Raw genomic sequence first — 17752 nt, forward strand, 5'->3', positions numbered from 1 at the left:
CAAAGTGGATTATTTTGAAGTGATCACAATCCAAAAGTAATTCCCAGAGCAGGTTATCAATTTTAGGGGAAACGCCTGAGCTAAAATACTAGACAGAGAAATTAAGAATAGTACTTTTCTTTGACCAGAATTTAATTTAATTTTTTTTCTAAGTGTCGTTAACTTCTTTGTAAAGTAGCATACCACACGTTCAGAATACAATTCTTAAATTTGTTTCTTGTAGACACAAGAATGGTGAAAAGTTAAGGTACATTAGTTATAGAAAGAATGACAGAATGATAGAAGGTAGTGCATTTAGCTTCACATTAGCAACTTAAGGCCTTAGTTACTTGACTGTGATTTCAGTATTAGGAACAAAATTCCCTCATGCTTACATACACACGTAAGCAGGCAGACAAAGCAACAAATTCTAAACATGTAAGGGATGAAGACAATTTAATCTGCATATTAACAGATGAATACAAAGGGGCTTTTAAAGAAATGGCTGGTAGCAAAATAATGCGATCACATTTCATACAGCAATTAAAAGGACAGAAATGATGTCTCCTACACAAAGTATCCCTTCACATGTCAAGTGACTCACAAGCCCATGGATACTTGGTTTTGTAGGTGTTACACAGACTACGCGATCTACCTCACAACCAGCCACTGCATCCTCAACTTTCTAAAATGCTATCTAAAAATACATCGTTACTTCATGTTTATTCTCACCAGTGAAGGGAAGAGCGGGGAGCGATTTCTAGCCTAAACACGAAATATCAGAGACTAACACAGGACGAGAACAGCAGCCTGTAACACAGCCCTACAGCAGCAAACTTCACATACATGTATGAATAGTATCTTATGCGTATCTGTTTCAGTCTTGTCAAGGACAGACTTTCCCCTCCCCTACAAAGTTACAGGAACAGACACAGAACGGAGCCAGTCTGATCAGATTGCTAGTTTTAGCTCAGCCTCTACCTACTTGTGCACTTGTGACACACGGGGAAACTTCCCTCAACCTTCATAAAGGCCTCAGAAGACTCAACTGTAAAACAAAGGGAGAAGCAAAATTAATTCCAAGGAGCATTTCCATAAAAGGGGACTCTGCTACATTTGAAAACTTAAGTGTTTTAAGGATAGTTATGAAATATCAAGCTTGACCATCCATGTCAATTATATAAGGAGCTCTACGCCAAGGAATTACTGAGCCAGTATTTATGGCTCAAATAATGCAAGGCTTTTTTTAGCATGCTTTTTTTTTTTTTCTCCAGTTATCAGAAAGGAGAGGAAATCTTACAATGACTGTCATGTGCACGGTGACAGGAACCGTGCCTGCAGCAGCATGCTAGCAGTGGACAGGCACTACTTGTACCTGCTTTGAGCGACTTTTGCACACAAGCAGGTGGCTTTATGAAACAGACCATCGAGCACGATGACACAACACATGTATTCTGGCAAATTCAAGAGACTTAAAAATGAAAAGGCGACAAAAATATTCAGAACATTTCGTTCACTGATGAAATGGTTACAGCAGACCTGGGCCTACCATACTTCACTGCACCACATCCAGTCCCAAAGTCCAATTTCCCTTCAGAGAGAAGTCCATCTTTTATAAAACCAATGCTTATTTTCAGAAATCAAAATTTGCCTGTATTTGGCTGTACTCAGTAGAAAAACTGAATTTGTTTTCTCTGGTTCCAAAATTCCCTATAGTAAAATAAGTGAAATAAGACATGACTAAGTGCAGAAAGTACTAGACCCTATAATGCATATTTAAACTGAAAATGTGTTCCACATAGTTAACAGATTTGCAGACCATAGTTATTTTTTCACAAAGAAAATTCAAGGCTTGCTCAGTAAATACCAAATATCCATAATGAAAATTTACTTGAGTGTCAGATTCAGCAGGAAAAAACACCTACTTTTAACTGTGATTATGCAATAATGTAATAGAAGAGAATTATTAAGCTGGTTAAAAAGTGTTTGACTAAAACCAAGGAGACTTAATTTTCCTTGAGAAAGTACTAAAAACCTGTAAGAATGGAGTAAATTTAAAATACATAAAGCATACAAATACACTATGTAAAGTGACAGCACTGTTATCCTCATGGTAAATTATCTTGAAAATAAACTGATTGTATTTCAAAGTCTCAAGTTTGTTTGTTTTCAAAATCTGTCAGTTCCTTTCCGTAATAGAAATGAGGAGTTTTTTAATCAGAAACATGATGATCTCTGAAAGGGTGTCAATGCAATTGTAAAATTAGGCGTGATAAATTCCAAATCATCACACAGGGGTCCCTGGTATCCCCATCTAATGACACGACAGAAACAAACAAGCTATCGAGCAAGAATCTGTTAACAGTTTTATTTTTTTTTTTTTAATGTTAAATACCATGGGACAGGATTGAAGGATGAAAAATTCAGTCGACAACTGCCTCACAAGGGATAAGAAAAATTCTGCCATGATATTAGCAAAGGTAAAGGAGAAAATTTACACTGTAAGAGGCACCATTTCCCCACAGAATACCTCTTGGCATTTCCTGAATGAATGGGATTAGCAATCTAAAGAAATCATATTTCAAGAGGTAACAGCAACAGATAAAATTTAAAGGGATTATTAAAATAACATTTACAAGACTGAACAATTCTCAAACTCTTATTAAAACCACAAAGGAAGAACAATTCTTTATTTATGAATTTCATAAAGGACTGAATGTGCAACTGACATCTGCTAGTGAGGACCTGATAATATACAACTTGCCCAGGAGCTGAAGAGTTTGCGCTCACTGTGCTCTAACCGTAAGAGATCATTAAAGGCAGAGCCTGTATGACGCTGGACACACAGAAAATGGTCACCGCGGGCCATACTACCAGGGAAATGGTAGGTAAACAAATCTTGTCTGGTCAGGAGGAAAAAAAAAAAAAGGAATAGCACTCTGCATGCTCACTCTACAAGATGAATTTCCCTAAAAAGAATCCAATGAAAATGGCTGCGATTACAACAAGAAGTGAAGGAAGAGGACTGGTGACGTTATCTCTGAATGACGCAGTTGAGGTTGATCCAGGTTTATCCGAATGTGCTACCTTCCTGAGCCTTAAGCCTTCATCCTAGAAAAAGAATATGCACAGAAAGAGGTATTAGATGTATGTGCTGAGCTCAGATCCACAGGGATGCAGAGGTCACACAGGCTCCTAAGCTGAATATGGGCCCCAGACCAGATCAAATCGATGGGGTTTACAGTCAACAATATTTATACCCTTTTCCCATATGTGGGAGCTACTCTCTTCCCTGATCCAGCTTTCTGGTCCTTTTCCTGCCATGATGTCATCTCCCTAGACAATAACTTGGATCCACCTGCATATCAAATTTCAGGCTCAGGATAAAAAGTAAAAAACAACAAAAAACAACAACAAAAAAAACACTAGTATAGTTACAGGCCCTTTGAAATATAACTAAAATATGCCTGCTAGCTATCTACAAAATGGAGCCCCCCCCCCAACTCTTCATCTGCACTATTCCAGCCTTTAGGTCCATGACTGGTCAACAATTTGTTTGACTTTGCATGTTAACTCTCTTTTCAGCCATGCCACCAGGCTCCAGATGCCAGCATGATGCCAACCAGACTTCCCTGGACAGACGACCTCACCAATGTGCCCTGGAGCTCCGCTTCCCCAGAGCCCCACTAGGGAAAGAGAGAGGCAGACTGGGAGTATGGATCGACCTGTCAACACCCATGTTCAGTGGAAGCAATTACAGAAGCCAGACCTTCCACCTTCTGCATCCCACAATGACCCTGGGTCCATACTCCCAGAGGGATAAAGAATAGGAAAGCTATCAGGGGAGGGGATGGGATAAGGAGTTCTGGTGGTGGGAACTGTGTGGAGTTGTACCCCTCTTATCCTATGGTTTTGTTAATGTCTCCTTTTTTTTAATAAATAAAAAAAAAACTTTTAAAAAGATGTATGTGCATAACAAGTCTTCTGCACTGAAACCCACTGACAGCAGACAATCACTATGCATGTGGACACTGTCCACTCCCAGCAACACTAGAGCGAACGCTTTGCAGACAAGCACCAGTTCACCTCCATCGATAGGCGCGGCCACGGCTCTCTCTCTTTCAAAGTATATAAGACTTAACTGTCTCATTCCTGCACTGACACTTACTCTCAGGTGTCGGTTTTCTTCCGACAGCTTCATCACCTCACCCTGAAGTCTTTTACACTCTTCCATGAGCTTTCTTGTCTCGGTGTCGTTGAGGGAAGCACTATGTGGTTTGGGCATGGGTCCGTCTTGTTTGGATGCGTTCAGAGGAGCAGCTTTACTGGTAGGCTCCATGTCATTCTGTATTACAAAGAGAATTGGGATTTTCAACTGACCCAACCTTCTTCCGATAAGCTTTAAACAAATAAGAACTTTAAATTCCATCACTTGGAAAAAAAAAAAATCTAAATGGTTTGGCAAATGTTAATGTCATCAATAAGATCTTTTTTCTTTTTTTAATACTAATAGGTTAGTCATCTGGAAACAAATTTAGGACTAAATCTCAGATGTGAGATGAAGTCAAAGTAGGCAGGCCGCTCCCTCTGCTCCCACAGGCCTTGGCAGTACTTACCTCCACGCCAGAGCGCATTTCATCTACCCCTCGCTATGTACCTCTGCTGTTCTTTCCTACAGCACTTCCACGAGTGGTGGAGCCAGAGTCATTTATTTCTCTCTGTGTGTGTCTACCCCTAAATGCAGCTCTTGGCCAACAGTCACTGCTCAAAGAAAGCATGCTGAAAACTGTGGGCAAGCAAAACCCGAATAGGAAGGTCACTTTCAGTGCTCTGCTTCTGCGGTTCAAATGGGGGGGGGGGGTAGGGGCGTTCCTGGAACCAATCCAATGAGATCAGGAGACTTCCAAAGAAAGACATTTACAAAAAGAAAATCTAGCTTCTATCAATGCAGAGAAAATGAATAAAGGATATAAATACTGAAGGGGAGAGAGAAAGAATACAGTGACTGAGCTGTCAGGAAAAGTCACGATGTGTTTTCCTATGCAAAAATGCGTCATGACTTCTCTGACAATCCAAAAACATCACTGCAGAAGAAAAGGAAGGGGAAAAAAAGAAAGACAGGAGGGAGTTAAGTCCATGTTTTCAAATGAAAGCCGCTCTTTCCCATCCGTATTAACAGTGCTCACTTAGTGAGGCCTCATATGGAATCACAGCAGCGCTTGGTCTTCAATCTCTATTCCCCCTCCACACTCACCACCTGACCCTCCAACGGGCTGTGGATAAAGAGGCAAGGCAAGCCACACCAAGGCCCCTGAGCCTGTAGCTCCTTCTCACTCCCGCACACCACAGCAGATCTCAACAGTCTTTTAATTAAGAATTCACATGCTAATGGTCTGACTTTCTAAGAAGAGATAAATGCTTTGTCCAGTTAGCAGAGGAGGACCTCATGGGGGTTGAATCGATCGTTATGTGGAAAACTGGGAAATGTTACACATGTACAAACTACTGCATTTTACTGTTGACTGTAAACCATGAATCCCCCAATTTAATTTTTAAATAAGTCCCTCGCTACGTACCACTGTTGTCCTTTCCTACAGCACTTCCACAAGTGGTGGAGCCAGAGTCATTCATTTCTCTCTGTGTGTGTCTACCCCTAAAGCCAGCACTCGGCCAACAGTCACTGCTCAAAGAAAGCATGCTGAAAACTGCGGGCAAGCAAAACCCAAATAGGAAGGTCACTTTCAGCGCTCTGCTTCTGCGGTTCAGAAGGGGGGGGGGGGGGCAGGGGGGTTATTTAAATTTATTTTAAAATCAGTAATTAGCTGTATATGGAGGTTCAAATACACCTGACTAGTCAGCACTCAAAATCTTCTGTAGAAGTTTCATGGTTGTAAAGGTTTTTAAGAAGCCTACTTCAATCTCCTTGGTAGCACTTTGCTCATTAGCCGAACTCTGGCTCCCAATCAATCCCCATCTCCATTATTATACATATGCTTCATAGACTTTTCTGTCCACATTCTTTTATAATAAAAACACTCCAAGTTGAATTAACAGCTGAGGATACATGTCAACAGGGAAGAGGAAAAAAATGTAATGAATCCTCTCTCTTTATAATTGGCTGATTTTTAAATAATTCATTGAAATTCTAGAAAGATTAAGAATTAAGAGGGAAAGGAGCTGAGCTCCCATTAGTTTGTCAACACACCGTAGCCATCATATTGCCTATTTTCACATGCACATTTTATGAAAATCGGCATGCATGTGTCCTTTTATCTTAATGCGACATCTTTAATCAGTTAGTATCATTTTAAATGATATGTCACTATTCTATTCTGTCCCTTAGCAGAGTCACTTAAAACATTTCATCTTGGTGGGAAATATTTGGTGAGCAGTTTTTCACTCTTTAGGATTTGAAGTAATATATCAATGAATATTTTATCATGGCAGCAAAATGGAGTTATTTTTATTAAAATATTGCTTAATGATGTTAATGTTGATAGCTTTTAGATCAAAAAAAAAAAAAAAAGCATAACCAACCCATGAACCATAAACATAATAATCAAGTGAGTGACCTAGTAAACTGTGAAGTTATGCTACTCTAGCCCCTTACAAACCAGTCAACATACATAGCAGATGCAGAGAAATCTAATTTATTTATATAGGTGGATGTGTAAGGATATATGGCCTGACTTTGATGGGGACTAAGAAAGGGGAGGGTGTTGAAGCTTCCTGTAGTGACAATCTGAAGAGCCTGCTGGGAACATTAAGGCTGCTGTAACTCAAGTGTACAGTCCCACTCAGTAGCCCCATTAGAGGTTTGGCTACAGCAAACAGCTTGTTCCTTGAGAGTTGCTTCAGACTGGTCCAGAAAGAGGTGACTGGTTGTTCTAAGAACCATGAAACAAGTAAACTAGGAGTTCAACATGCCATAACTTTTAGGAAATGGATGCAATCGTAATGTTACATTAGCATATTATTTAATACTACAACTTAAAAGGAAAAATCAAGGCCATAGTATCAATTAATAATTTCAAAATATCGCATACTGTGTGCCTGCAGCTATTTCCTCCTGTATCTGCCTGGGTGGTGGTCCCTCTCCATCTACAAGTTGATTTTACATCTATATTCCTACCTTTTCAACAACCTTCTGAATTTCAATTCCAATATTCTAAATTATTCCTATTGGGGGTAATTAGAAAAAGAGAGAACTAGGGATTAGAAATAGAAGGACAAAAGTAAAATCTAAGGCAAACTAAGCTTTTGCAATTAAATCTTGGCAAGGATAAGAGACAAAGAGTATAACTCTAGGGCTGCTTTCAGATGGCTCTTCAGAGTAAGGGATGCAAAAATATTCTCAATGAGTCAATGAGTCAAAAAGTTAAAGGTAGCGTCACAAAATGGAAAATAAGCTAGTATTTGAGTAACACAGTTCTAAATATTAGTTTGGTGTTTCCTCAGGGAGAATAATTTCCAAAAGTAAATAATAAAATTACAAAATAAAATATTAGATCTTGAAATAAGGGATCAGCCTACTTTTAACCCACAGAATACATATTCTCTGTAAAGGTTAAGTCAACATATATGCAGCCTGTTCAAACTGTGGAGTTCTTCAAGTTTCCATTACACCACCAAAAAGTTATCTTACTGATGTGTTAACATTTTGAGTAATAACTTACATACGCTCTCTCATGAAAACACACACACACACACACACACACACACACGTTAGTTCAACTATGACTAAAGATCTTTAGGGCTTTGACCACAAATTCTTACTCCAGGGCACTGTAAATAATTAACAAAGATAGTTAAACAGGGACCACTATCGTTTGTGTTTGATAACAAAACCAAATTGTGCTTTCACATGTCTTCTTTGGAAAGCAGATGTCAGCTCTTGCCTGCCGATCTATTCAAATGACCTCCTAAGCTTTTTAAGAGTATGCTCCCAAAATCTAAGTGACAAAAATAATTTTATTAACTTTAGAATAATGTCCACATTACATATGTCCTGCTTATTACTAAGATTTTGTGTTGAACCTGTTTCTTAGAAGTTTGTGTGTGTGATTTTTAAGTCCTTTGTGGTTTTACTGTAACTTTTTAAATGCCTGAAATGTCCAATTCTATCTACTTCACATGGTCATAATACCACGTATGTGCGAGGTAACTACATTAGCATGACCAGTCAGTCACTGGCAGACTGTTCATGTCTCTTATCTCCCTAAAACAAACCTTCTGCTTCTCCCGTTTGAACACACTGAGTCCCCTGGGGTCATGCTTCATGTTACAACTGGCAGGTGTTGCAACTGTGTTGTTGATGCTGCTCACTGGCATTAACAACTGGAACAGTCCCTGGTGGAGTTATACCCTGAGATGGCATGGGAAACGTATTCTCAGATTCGCACTCTGATTTCCCCTGCACGGTACTGGGGGTGACTAGTACAGAAATCGTTAGATTCTAAAGCACACACTCGCTTTATCCTCTAAAATATGGTGCATATGAGATGGTTCTCATCTAGCCATGTCAAAGCAGAAGGTCTCTGAACTAGCTTTTTATATCTCAAGTAGAATGACCTGGGACCATCATGAGCGTTTTATACTCACTGAATGTGTGTGCTTTACTGAACGTATGCTGGTCTTATACTGTATTAAAATGAGTATCTTCTAACTTTGTGATTTTTAATTTTTATTATTAATACTTATCAATCAGTATCTGGAAAACAAGCACTTCAAATTTTCTTACCTTTGATATCACTGAACCTAGAAAAATTTTAAACTAAATCAACTTTCCACAGTCAAGGTTCAAAATAATGCAATGATTTATAAAACTTGTAGGACACACACACACACACACACGACCAATTCTGACCAAACTGAAAATCAGTGATTATCCCTAGAACCCAGACTACAGTGTGAAAGGAGCCAGAGCTACTTGAAGAGATTACTGTTCTTGCCCTGCTTGACATCCAGAAAATCACCCATTGCACCAAGTAAAGGCTCTGGGGGGGGGGGGAAGGGGAGGGGTTCAGGTCCTGGGGCACAAAGGTGGAGGAAGACCCAAGTTTAGGGTGAGAGTGTTTAGCAGAAAACATGTGCCGACTGTATATACTGTAAACCACTACCCCCCTAAAATAAATAAAAGAAAGATACTAAAGACTACTTACCAATGTAAATCCTACTCATCAATTTGAGCACCCATAACTGCAAAACTAGTCTGAGTTCGTAACGATGTAGAAGATGAAGAGGAGGAAGACTGACTAGGTCTGAAGATCCTTGTGAGGGGGTCGGACGGTCGTGCAGCAGGTTGGGCATGCATGGCGCAAAGTGCAAGAACTAGCTTAAAGATCCCGGTTCAAGCCCCCACCTCCCCACCTGCGGGGTGGGGGGTGTCTTCACAAGCAGTGAAGCAGGTCTGCAGGTATCTGTCTCTCTCTCTCTCTCTCTCTTTTTTTTTTTTTAACGAGAGCACTGCTCAGCTGTTATGGGGTGTGGGGGGATTGAACCCAGGACTTTGGAGCCTCAGGCATGAAAGTCTCTTTGCATAACCATTATGCTATCTTCCCCCCCCACACACATCTATCTTTCTCTCCCCCTCTGTATTCCCTTCCTCTCTCAGTTTCTCTGTCCTATCCAACAATGACAGTAACAATCACAATGATAAAACAAGGGCAACAAATGGGGGGAAATAGCCTCCAGGAGCAGTGGATTAGGGTGCACAGAACAGAGCCCCAGAGACAACCCTGCAGGCAAAATAAATAACAAAATTAAAAATAAAAAAATAAAATAAATGAAGAGCCTCGTGACCTCATTTTTTTTTTAAGCTATCGAAGTAAGGCTTGATGGGAGTCGGGCAGTAGTGCAGTGGGTTAAGCACACATGGCACAAAGCGCAAGGATCCCGGTTCAAGCCCCCGGCTCCCCACCTGCAGGGGGGTCGCTTCACAGGCGGTGAAGCAGGTCTGCAGGTGTGTAGATCTTTCTCTTCCCCTCGGTCTTCCCTCCTCTCTCCATTTCTCTCTGTCCTATCCAACAATGACATCAATAACAACAACAATAATAACTACAACAATAAAACAACAAAAGGGAATAAATATCTTTAAAAAAAAAAAGAAAGAAAAGAAAGGAAAGGAAGAAAAGAAAAGAGAGAACGGAAAAGGAAAGATGTGGGCATTCCTCCTGCCTTATAGACTTTACCCCAGAATGAAGAGACAGATACTAAGCAAACCAGTTTCTTTCTAAATCTATCTCATACTGTATCTTCCTAAGTTCCATTTTATTTGGCATTTGGGGGTCAGACCCCTTGTTGTAAGGACTTAGCCTTGGAGGAAGTGAGCGACACTCCTGACTTTTGCCCCGTAACATCACTCTCCCCTAGCTGTAAGAGCCAAAGATGTCTCCAGACATTGACAAAGGTCCACAGGGTTGAAAGAAAAGCAAAAGAAAGTCACTGCTGGTTATGCTCCAATGACTGCTGAGCTCACAGAAATAAAGTAGACTCTGCCTCCTTGGGGGTTGGACGACTGCCTAAGCTGTGCTGCCTCTCAACCCCCATCAAAACCCACCCAGACCTAATAAAGCCGGGGGGGGGGGGGGGGGAATACCAGAGACGACAAAAAGTTAAACGGCACTGTCGCAGGAGGATCTCAGCAGAGATTAGCCTGTGCAAAAATTGCTAGGACAAATCCAGATTCCTTAATGATTTTCAAGTTAAAATTGGAGGCTAGATTAAAAGATTTAAGAAGCATCCCATCTGACAGCAGTGTGTGGGCCTTATTTTGAAAATCAGAATAACTGAGCAGAGGAGCAGCATGAATACTACTAGTCAGAAGAGGCTCCAGGGCCACACGGCTCCTACCTGCGACTGCGTGGTCTATGTCTCTAGGACACTAGTTTTGTAAGCAGATCCCCAACGCCCCTTACTGGATTACCACTGGCCATGCCTGTGTGCAGTCAGACCTGCTACTGTCCTCCCTGAGGAAGCAAAGTGACTGGAGACGACTGTCTCAGCGATGTATTTTCATCAGCTTCTAGTCTGGCTTCCACAGCGGTGAGAATCAGTCCCTAAGCTGCCTGCAGGGTGACTCCACCATGCCCCGTAGCTCCTTTTTTCTCTTTTTTGATAAAGGATGAGAGAGAACAAAGAGACACAGAGGCAAAAAAGAAAGATATTTTTTAAAAACATTAAAAAAATTACTTAATATAGAATAAAATTAGATGAACACTGAGCAAAGTGCCCAGGAACAGAGACTTAGAATAAACTACTTGTCCAAGTAAATTAAAACTTTCATCCCCAATCTGCTGATATCTGTGGCCAAAAATAAGCTTGTCTCTACCACTTAATCATATTAACTTATGCACATCTCATTCTAAAAATGAACTTGAAAGAGTTAACACGACAGAAAGCTGGCGAAGTATGAGAAAAGAGCTCGCTTAGACAGCACTCTGCTGTGTCAAGCCCAAGCCCACCACACTGGGGAAGCTTCAGTGCTACGTTTATCTGAAAAAAATCAGTTTGAAGCAGTTAAGTCCCAGGGCCAAGCAAATAATAACAGTGATACTTTTTATAGAATTACTGAAATAACTATCTTGTAAAAACATTTCCCCAATAAAAATAAACGGTAGCAAGTGTTATTATTCAGATACTAGGAATGATGACTGCACCCTCTTCACCTCATCTTGGGTGGAGCTCAATGGGATCGTGTTAGTGAGAGAAGCCAGAAAAGGATGAGTATGGGATGGCCTCTCTCATGCACAAAGTCGAGAACTGAGAACAGAAAGGGGAACCACAAGTTGGGCTTGGACTGGGTTTGGTGTGCTGCACCAAAATAAAGCATCTGGAGGGATGTTTTAAGGTCCTGGTGCATGATGCTGGAGGAGGACCCAGGCTGGGGGTGGATGTTTTGCAGAAAACAATCTGCAAACAAACTGAGAAACTGTACCCATATATCAATAACTGCTTTATTATAAACCATTAATTCCCGATTTAAAAAAAAATAGAATTACATGTCTGTACTCTATCACGCTGCTTGTACCTAAAAGTATGTTTCTCCTTGAATGGACAAAATGCTGTAAGGTTTTTGTGACGACTTTATGAAGTGGAGTAATGTATCACACACACTAGAAAGGTCAAAATCAAAACCACAAATAACTGTAAGCTTAACTGCTTCCAACTTTCCTACACCTTCTACTTACCAATTTGTCGTTTTCACTGGGCATTTCAAATACACATCTCAGTTTAGAGTCCATTAACTCATCAGGTTTTGCCTCTTTCCACTAAAAGCAAACAAAAGCAAACATGAGGCACAGAGCATGTAGCCATGACAAATATATCACCCCATGGGCAATCAAAGACTCAGAGTAGTTGCTTGGAGTAGTGGTGGGGTCTACGGTCTAGTCAGGACACGCGGGAGCGCTCATGAGTTTGCCCTCATTATGTGGCCAATAACAAGGACTTTTTATATAATTCTAAGAGTTACAATCACCATCAAGTAAAACCATTACATCTCTAGAGATGTAAGAAATACTGTTTAAAAATTGCCATTATTAAAATTAATTCAAGACTACCTGTAATGTCATACTTACAGATCTTTTTTGAAAGTTTAAAAATCAGATCCCTTAACTGAGAAGTAGACAAAACCCACAGTTTATTTAACATTCCCCAAATTAAGTTCTGTTCAATTCCCATACTCACCACAGCTTCCATATCTGAAAAGTTTGGTGGAGCAAAAATTGTCTGTACCATAAACTTGTGTTTACTCTTTTCATTGGGATCGTAGTCAAAAGGCTGTAGCATTACTAAATAAGAATAAAGAAGACAGTCAACTATTTTCTGTGCTTGCTTCTCATCATTATCTATTACCTCATCCACTAAGATGAAAAATTAAAAAAAAAAAAAACAGAAGGGGCTTAAGAAACCAAAACTAAGATGAAAAATTAAAAAAAAAAAAAACAGAAGGGGCTTAAGAAACCAAAACACTGAAAATTTACATTGAGGATCCAAAATCAACACGATAGTTTAGATTATCTGTCTTTCTGATTTGCTGAGTCCTTAACAAGAAGTCTTTAATCAGCAAGTGGCTATTTTGAAAGTAAATAGAAGGCTTATCCACTCAAACTTAAACTTAGGGAAATCTTTAAAACTTAGCCAATGTATTATATGTATTTATTTTTATGAAAGAAACAAGAGTGCCACTCCATTGCAATACCATGGCAGGATTCACGCATGCCAGTCCTGCATTCTCCCTATCGGGCCACCTCCCCTGCCACATGAGAAGTTCTTAAAATTGGCACAGTAAAAATTATCGATACAGATGCCTAAAAAAAATCATCCTGAATAATCAATCACTGTTAACAGTTTGCACCAAGACTATTTTCAGTCAGTCCATAGGGATAGAAATGATTCTATGCTTCTAATCAAACTAAGCATGTAAAGAGCTAGGAGGCAACGTGCAGGATGCACTTAATTCTTAACTTTTATTCAATGCTGGTTTATTTCTTCTCCATCTGATGACTCAGACAAACAGAAAGCAATCCTCCTAACTCACCACAACACAGACTCACTAAAAAACATCTTTTCTGGGGCCTTCAAGCTCTGCCTTTCCAGCAGGGCCTTCTATTGTCTCCACAAACTCTCTGTATGGTCTACTCTTTATCGCCTTTGCTGTCAAGTTGCACTTCTAAATCCACCCGACAGCCCTATTTTAAGTTCTCACTCACTAAATATTTTGCCGTCCTGAACTGTACAATGTGTTATTTTTATTCTGTTGGAAGTCTGAAAATCAGAAAACTGATGTAAAATCATTCTATTTTAGGAATACTTAGCAGGATCGCCTAGTCAGGCTTTGTTTTTAATGTACACACGTCTAGGCCACACTCCTAGTGATTTTGATCTTAGGTCGGTCCTGTGTATTCACGTTCCCCATGCTGTTATGACACACAGTGGGAGGTGTGAACTACTACTAGGAAGTAGCAGCAAATGCTCCGTGTGGGGCTCAAGAATCTGTCTTCCAGGAAAGTAAATTCATGCTTGCTCCCTATTAGCTCAGCTGTTACTCCTACTTCTCAGTTATAATCGATGATATCGTTAAAAGTAAAGAATGAGGTTACTATGACACCATCCGCCCCCAGGATAGAAATATACACGGTCCATAATCAAACGCGCTCCGTGGATATGTTTATGTAAAGACACAAGGGAGTAAAAAAAAGTAGGTGTTCGAGAGCAGGTCACTGTTGATGTTTACACTGAGAAGCAGAAAGACTCGCCTACTGACACAAGGAAAAAGAAAAAAGAGATAATGTACATTGATTGCTATATAGTATTACTTAGATGTAATAATCTGAGAAAGAAAAAAGAGATGATGTACATTGCTACATAGTATTACTTAGATGTAATAATCTGAGAAAGAAAAAAGAGATGATGTACACTGCTACATAGTATTACTTAGATGTAATAATCTGAGAAAGAAAAAAGAGATGATGTACATTGCTACATAGTATTACTTAGATGTAATAATATGAACCACGTGGTAAAAATGGCACCATATTCCAAAGGCAAAAGAAGGACACAAGTAGCTACCGGAGACAGTCACGGTTGACCCTGGGTCGATGATCCCACTGTTGGGTCTCACACAGTACCGACGAGGTGCTGTAGTCTTCACTTTGAAACATATTTTTCGATCCGATGGATTTCGTAACTTAAGATTTGTAGTGACTACATCTGTGAAGGGGCCTGGAAGGTTAAAGGTTAAAAATCAGTTAGACTCAGGCACACAACGCAGAATTCAAAACTTAATAACCTCATCTTCATTTAACACAAGTACTAAAGTATGTCTGTACAGTACTTTTCTCCAAGAGGTAAATTTACTTCATGTATTCCTTGCCATATTTTCCAAAACTTCTACATGATCAAAAATTACTTCTATCAAATAGAAAGTATTTGAAAACTTCAAATGATGAAACAAGGCTACAGCTGTATTCTTAAAACAAAGATACAAGGATCCTGGTTCGAGCCCCCGGCTCCCCACCTGCAGGGGAGTCGCTTCACAGGCGGTGGAGCAGGTCTGCAGGTGTCTGTCTTTCTCTCCCCTTCTCTGTCTTCCCCTCCTCTCTCCATTTCTCTGTCCTATCCAACAACAAATTGCGTCAACAAGGGCAATAATAATAACCACAACGAAGCTACAACAAGGGCAACAAAAGGGGGAAAAATGGCCTCCAGGAGCGGTGGATTCATGGTGCAGGCACCGAGCCCAGCAATAACCCTGGAGGAGGGAAAAAAAAAAAAAAAAAAAGAGCAATCCAGTTCTGCTTAAATTAAGACTTAAACCAAACTCACTCTTTTTTAAAGAAACCAAAGATTCCTGTCACTTTTGCTCTAGACTGAAGAAGTGCCTTAATTTGTATCAAAAGATGAATAACTTGAAGACAGAAGAAAACGTAAAACTACACCCCAGTGGAAGCAATAACCACATTCCACATTTAAGAGGTTTTTAAATTGTTAAATTTTAACTAGAAAGCTGAAACTAAGGTCAACTACTATAGACCATCTTGAAATAAACAAGAGGTGGGGCTTGCTCGTGTGAGGTCCTCCACTGGATCCCTGGCACCATATCCCGCACAGCTGAGAGGGAGGTACACAAGGGCCTGTGGTCTCTTCTCTCGCTGTATAAATATTACAGTGAGAAAATTCTCTAACTCTGGCCGACAAACTTTGCCATCGTATTGAATACTGGCAAATAACCCAAGACAAAGGTTTGAAGAGGAACAACAAATACAAACCAAACAAAAAGAAGAATTAAGAATGCAAGAGATGAAGAAAAAACAAAATTATTAAAAAAAAAAAAAAAGAGAGCAATCCAGTTCTGCTTAAATTAAGACTTAAACCAAACTCACTCTTTTTTAAAGAAGAACCAAAGATTCCTGTCACTTTTGCTCTAGACTGAAGTGCCTTAATTTGTATCAAAAGATGAATATATGTTAACTTGAAGACAGAAGAAAACTTAAAACTACACCCCAGTGGAAGCAATAACCACATTTAAGAGGTTTTTAAATTGTTAAATTTTAACTAGAAAGCTGAAACTAAAAAAAGCTTTTTATGAAGCTATTGGTAGTGCAGTGAGAGGTAAAGGAATTTCACAGGCAGAGGCATTAAAGGGTGAGCGCTTTGCGTGCTAAGTAGTGAAATGACTTTATTCTCCAAAGAGTTTATGATTTGTAAGATATCTTCTAGCAAATTTGAAACTGAGATGAGAGATGACAAAATGAGAGGTCTGAAGAAAGGTATGAAGGTAGAATCATAGAAAAAAAAAAAAAAAGTCAAAAAGTATGTGGCTGGGTGGCAGCACGCCTGGCAAGGTCCATGAGGGCCTGGGTTCGAGTTCCTGGTCCCCGTCTGCATGGGGAAGCTTCATGAGCAGCAGAGAAGTGCTACTGGTCTCTATTCCTCTCCACCTCCCCTTTCCCTCTCAGTTTGTCTCTGTCCATAGTAAAAATAAAATAAAAATAAGATAAAGGAAAAGGAAAAAGTGAATAACCAGTTAAACCAACAGATGTGTGCTTTGGGAGGTATACATATTTATATGAAGTATTATCTTCTGTACGATTTGCACAAGCTACATGGTCAAATCAGATCATTTATATGCACTTTTCTACATTCTTCTCTCTTAATCCCAATTACCTGCATTTTGAGAAGCATGTCATGAACAACTCCATTACACCTGCACATGAGAATTACGGGAAAAACATCGACCTGCATTTCTGTCTGGAATTTTCCCTTCCACCCATCCATCAGTCTCTGGTGAAGAACCGCTTGAGCTCGTGTATCTCTACTAGTCTGCCTCTACGTGCTGAGGGCTCCTACTTTCATTCATGTTCATCAGTGGGTCTTTTGACAACAGAACTCCAGTTCTGCTTATCACGGATTCCTATGGCAGAGTCACTTTCTTCAGAGAATCCCATGTTGTCCTGACAGGAATACCTGCCAAGTTTTCTGTTTGGAATTTAGCTTAACGTCTATTGCTTATCTGCAGAGGGTATAAGGCTGTGCTGGGATTCTCCTTTGTACGGTGTACGTGGACAAAGACCAAGCAAACTGGTCGTGGCGACACCAAAGAGGACTGGGAAGTGCCCACAGCCCAGTCAGAGGGCTCTCCGCTCTCCCTGGGGAGGCACAGACCCACTGCTCCCTTCATGTTCCCTGCTCTGCACTAGGCAGTCGCTGAGTTCCGCCTGTGGCTGTTTTCACCCAAAAGGCTGTCCTTGGAGGAGGCCTGTCAACCTCACAGTGGCTTCCTTTTCTGCACCAGAGGTAATAGCGTGCAAGGCAGTTCTCAACCGTGGCTCTCGGGAGTTTCTGTGAAGTTAAGAGTTTAAGAACCTAGCTGCTTCTCGGTCCCCAAGTCACCACAACATGGGCTGTTAAGACAACAGCAGCTGGCAAATGGCACGCAGACAAGTGAATCTGTACTGGGTCACTCTCCCCACTAGCTGGTGTCCACACGTCCATCCACAGTTAGAGGGTGGTGTCTCCAGGTTAGGCCAGCTGCACTCTGCTGAGGCTTCCCTGGGCTATATTGTTCTCTGTATAGTTCATTTCTGTGCGGTTCTGTTTTGTCTTATCTTGTGGGGGGGGGGGGGGCAAGGTTTATATTCATAAATTTAGAGATATATACCAATTATTGAAAAAAAGGTAAACTGGCTTTAAAAACTGGTTTGCAAAATGACCAAGCTGTCGATCTCCATCAGCAAATGAATTCTGCAGCACTTAATAAATGTGATATTCC

General features: G+C 40.3%; 1 protein-coding gene across 1 annotated transcript in view; it reads right to left on the reverse strand.

The window, feature by feature from the left end:
• Nucleotides 1-2332: 2332 nt before the first annotated feature.
• Nucleotides 2333-17752, reverse strand: part of VAPA (VAMP associated protein A) — a 28947-nt gene continuing 13527 nt past the window's right edge. The window contains exons 2-6 of the mRNA XM_060200670.1: nucleotides 14551-14703; nucleotides 12667-12770; nucleotides 12168-12248; nucleotides 4148-4324; nucleotides 2333-3090 (exon numbers count right to left, since the gene is read on the reverse strand). Coding sequence (XP_060056653.1) covers nucleotides 2932-3090; nucleotides 4148-4324; nucleotides 12168-12248; nucleotides 12667-12770; nucleotides 14551-14703 — 674 coding nt within the window. The 3' untranslated portion in view covers nucleotides 2333-2931. The remainder of the gene's footprint in view (nucleotides 3091-4147; nucleotides 4325-12167; nucleotides 12249-12666; nucleotides 12771-14550; nucleotides 14704-17752) is intronic.

Source organism: Erinaceus europaeus, chromosome 10 (genome assembly GCF_950295315.1).
Source record: "Erinaceus europaeus chromosome 10, mEriEur2.1, whole genome shotgun sequence".
NCBI lineage: Eukaryota > Metazoa > Chordata > Mammalia > Eulipotyphla > Erinaceidae > Erinaceus > Erinaceus europaeus.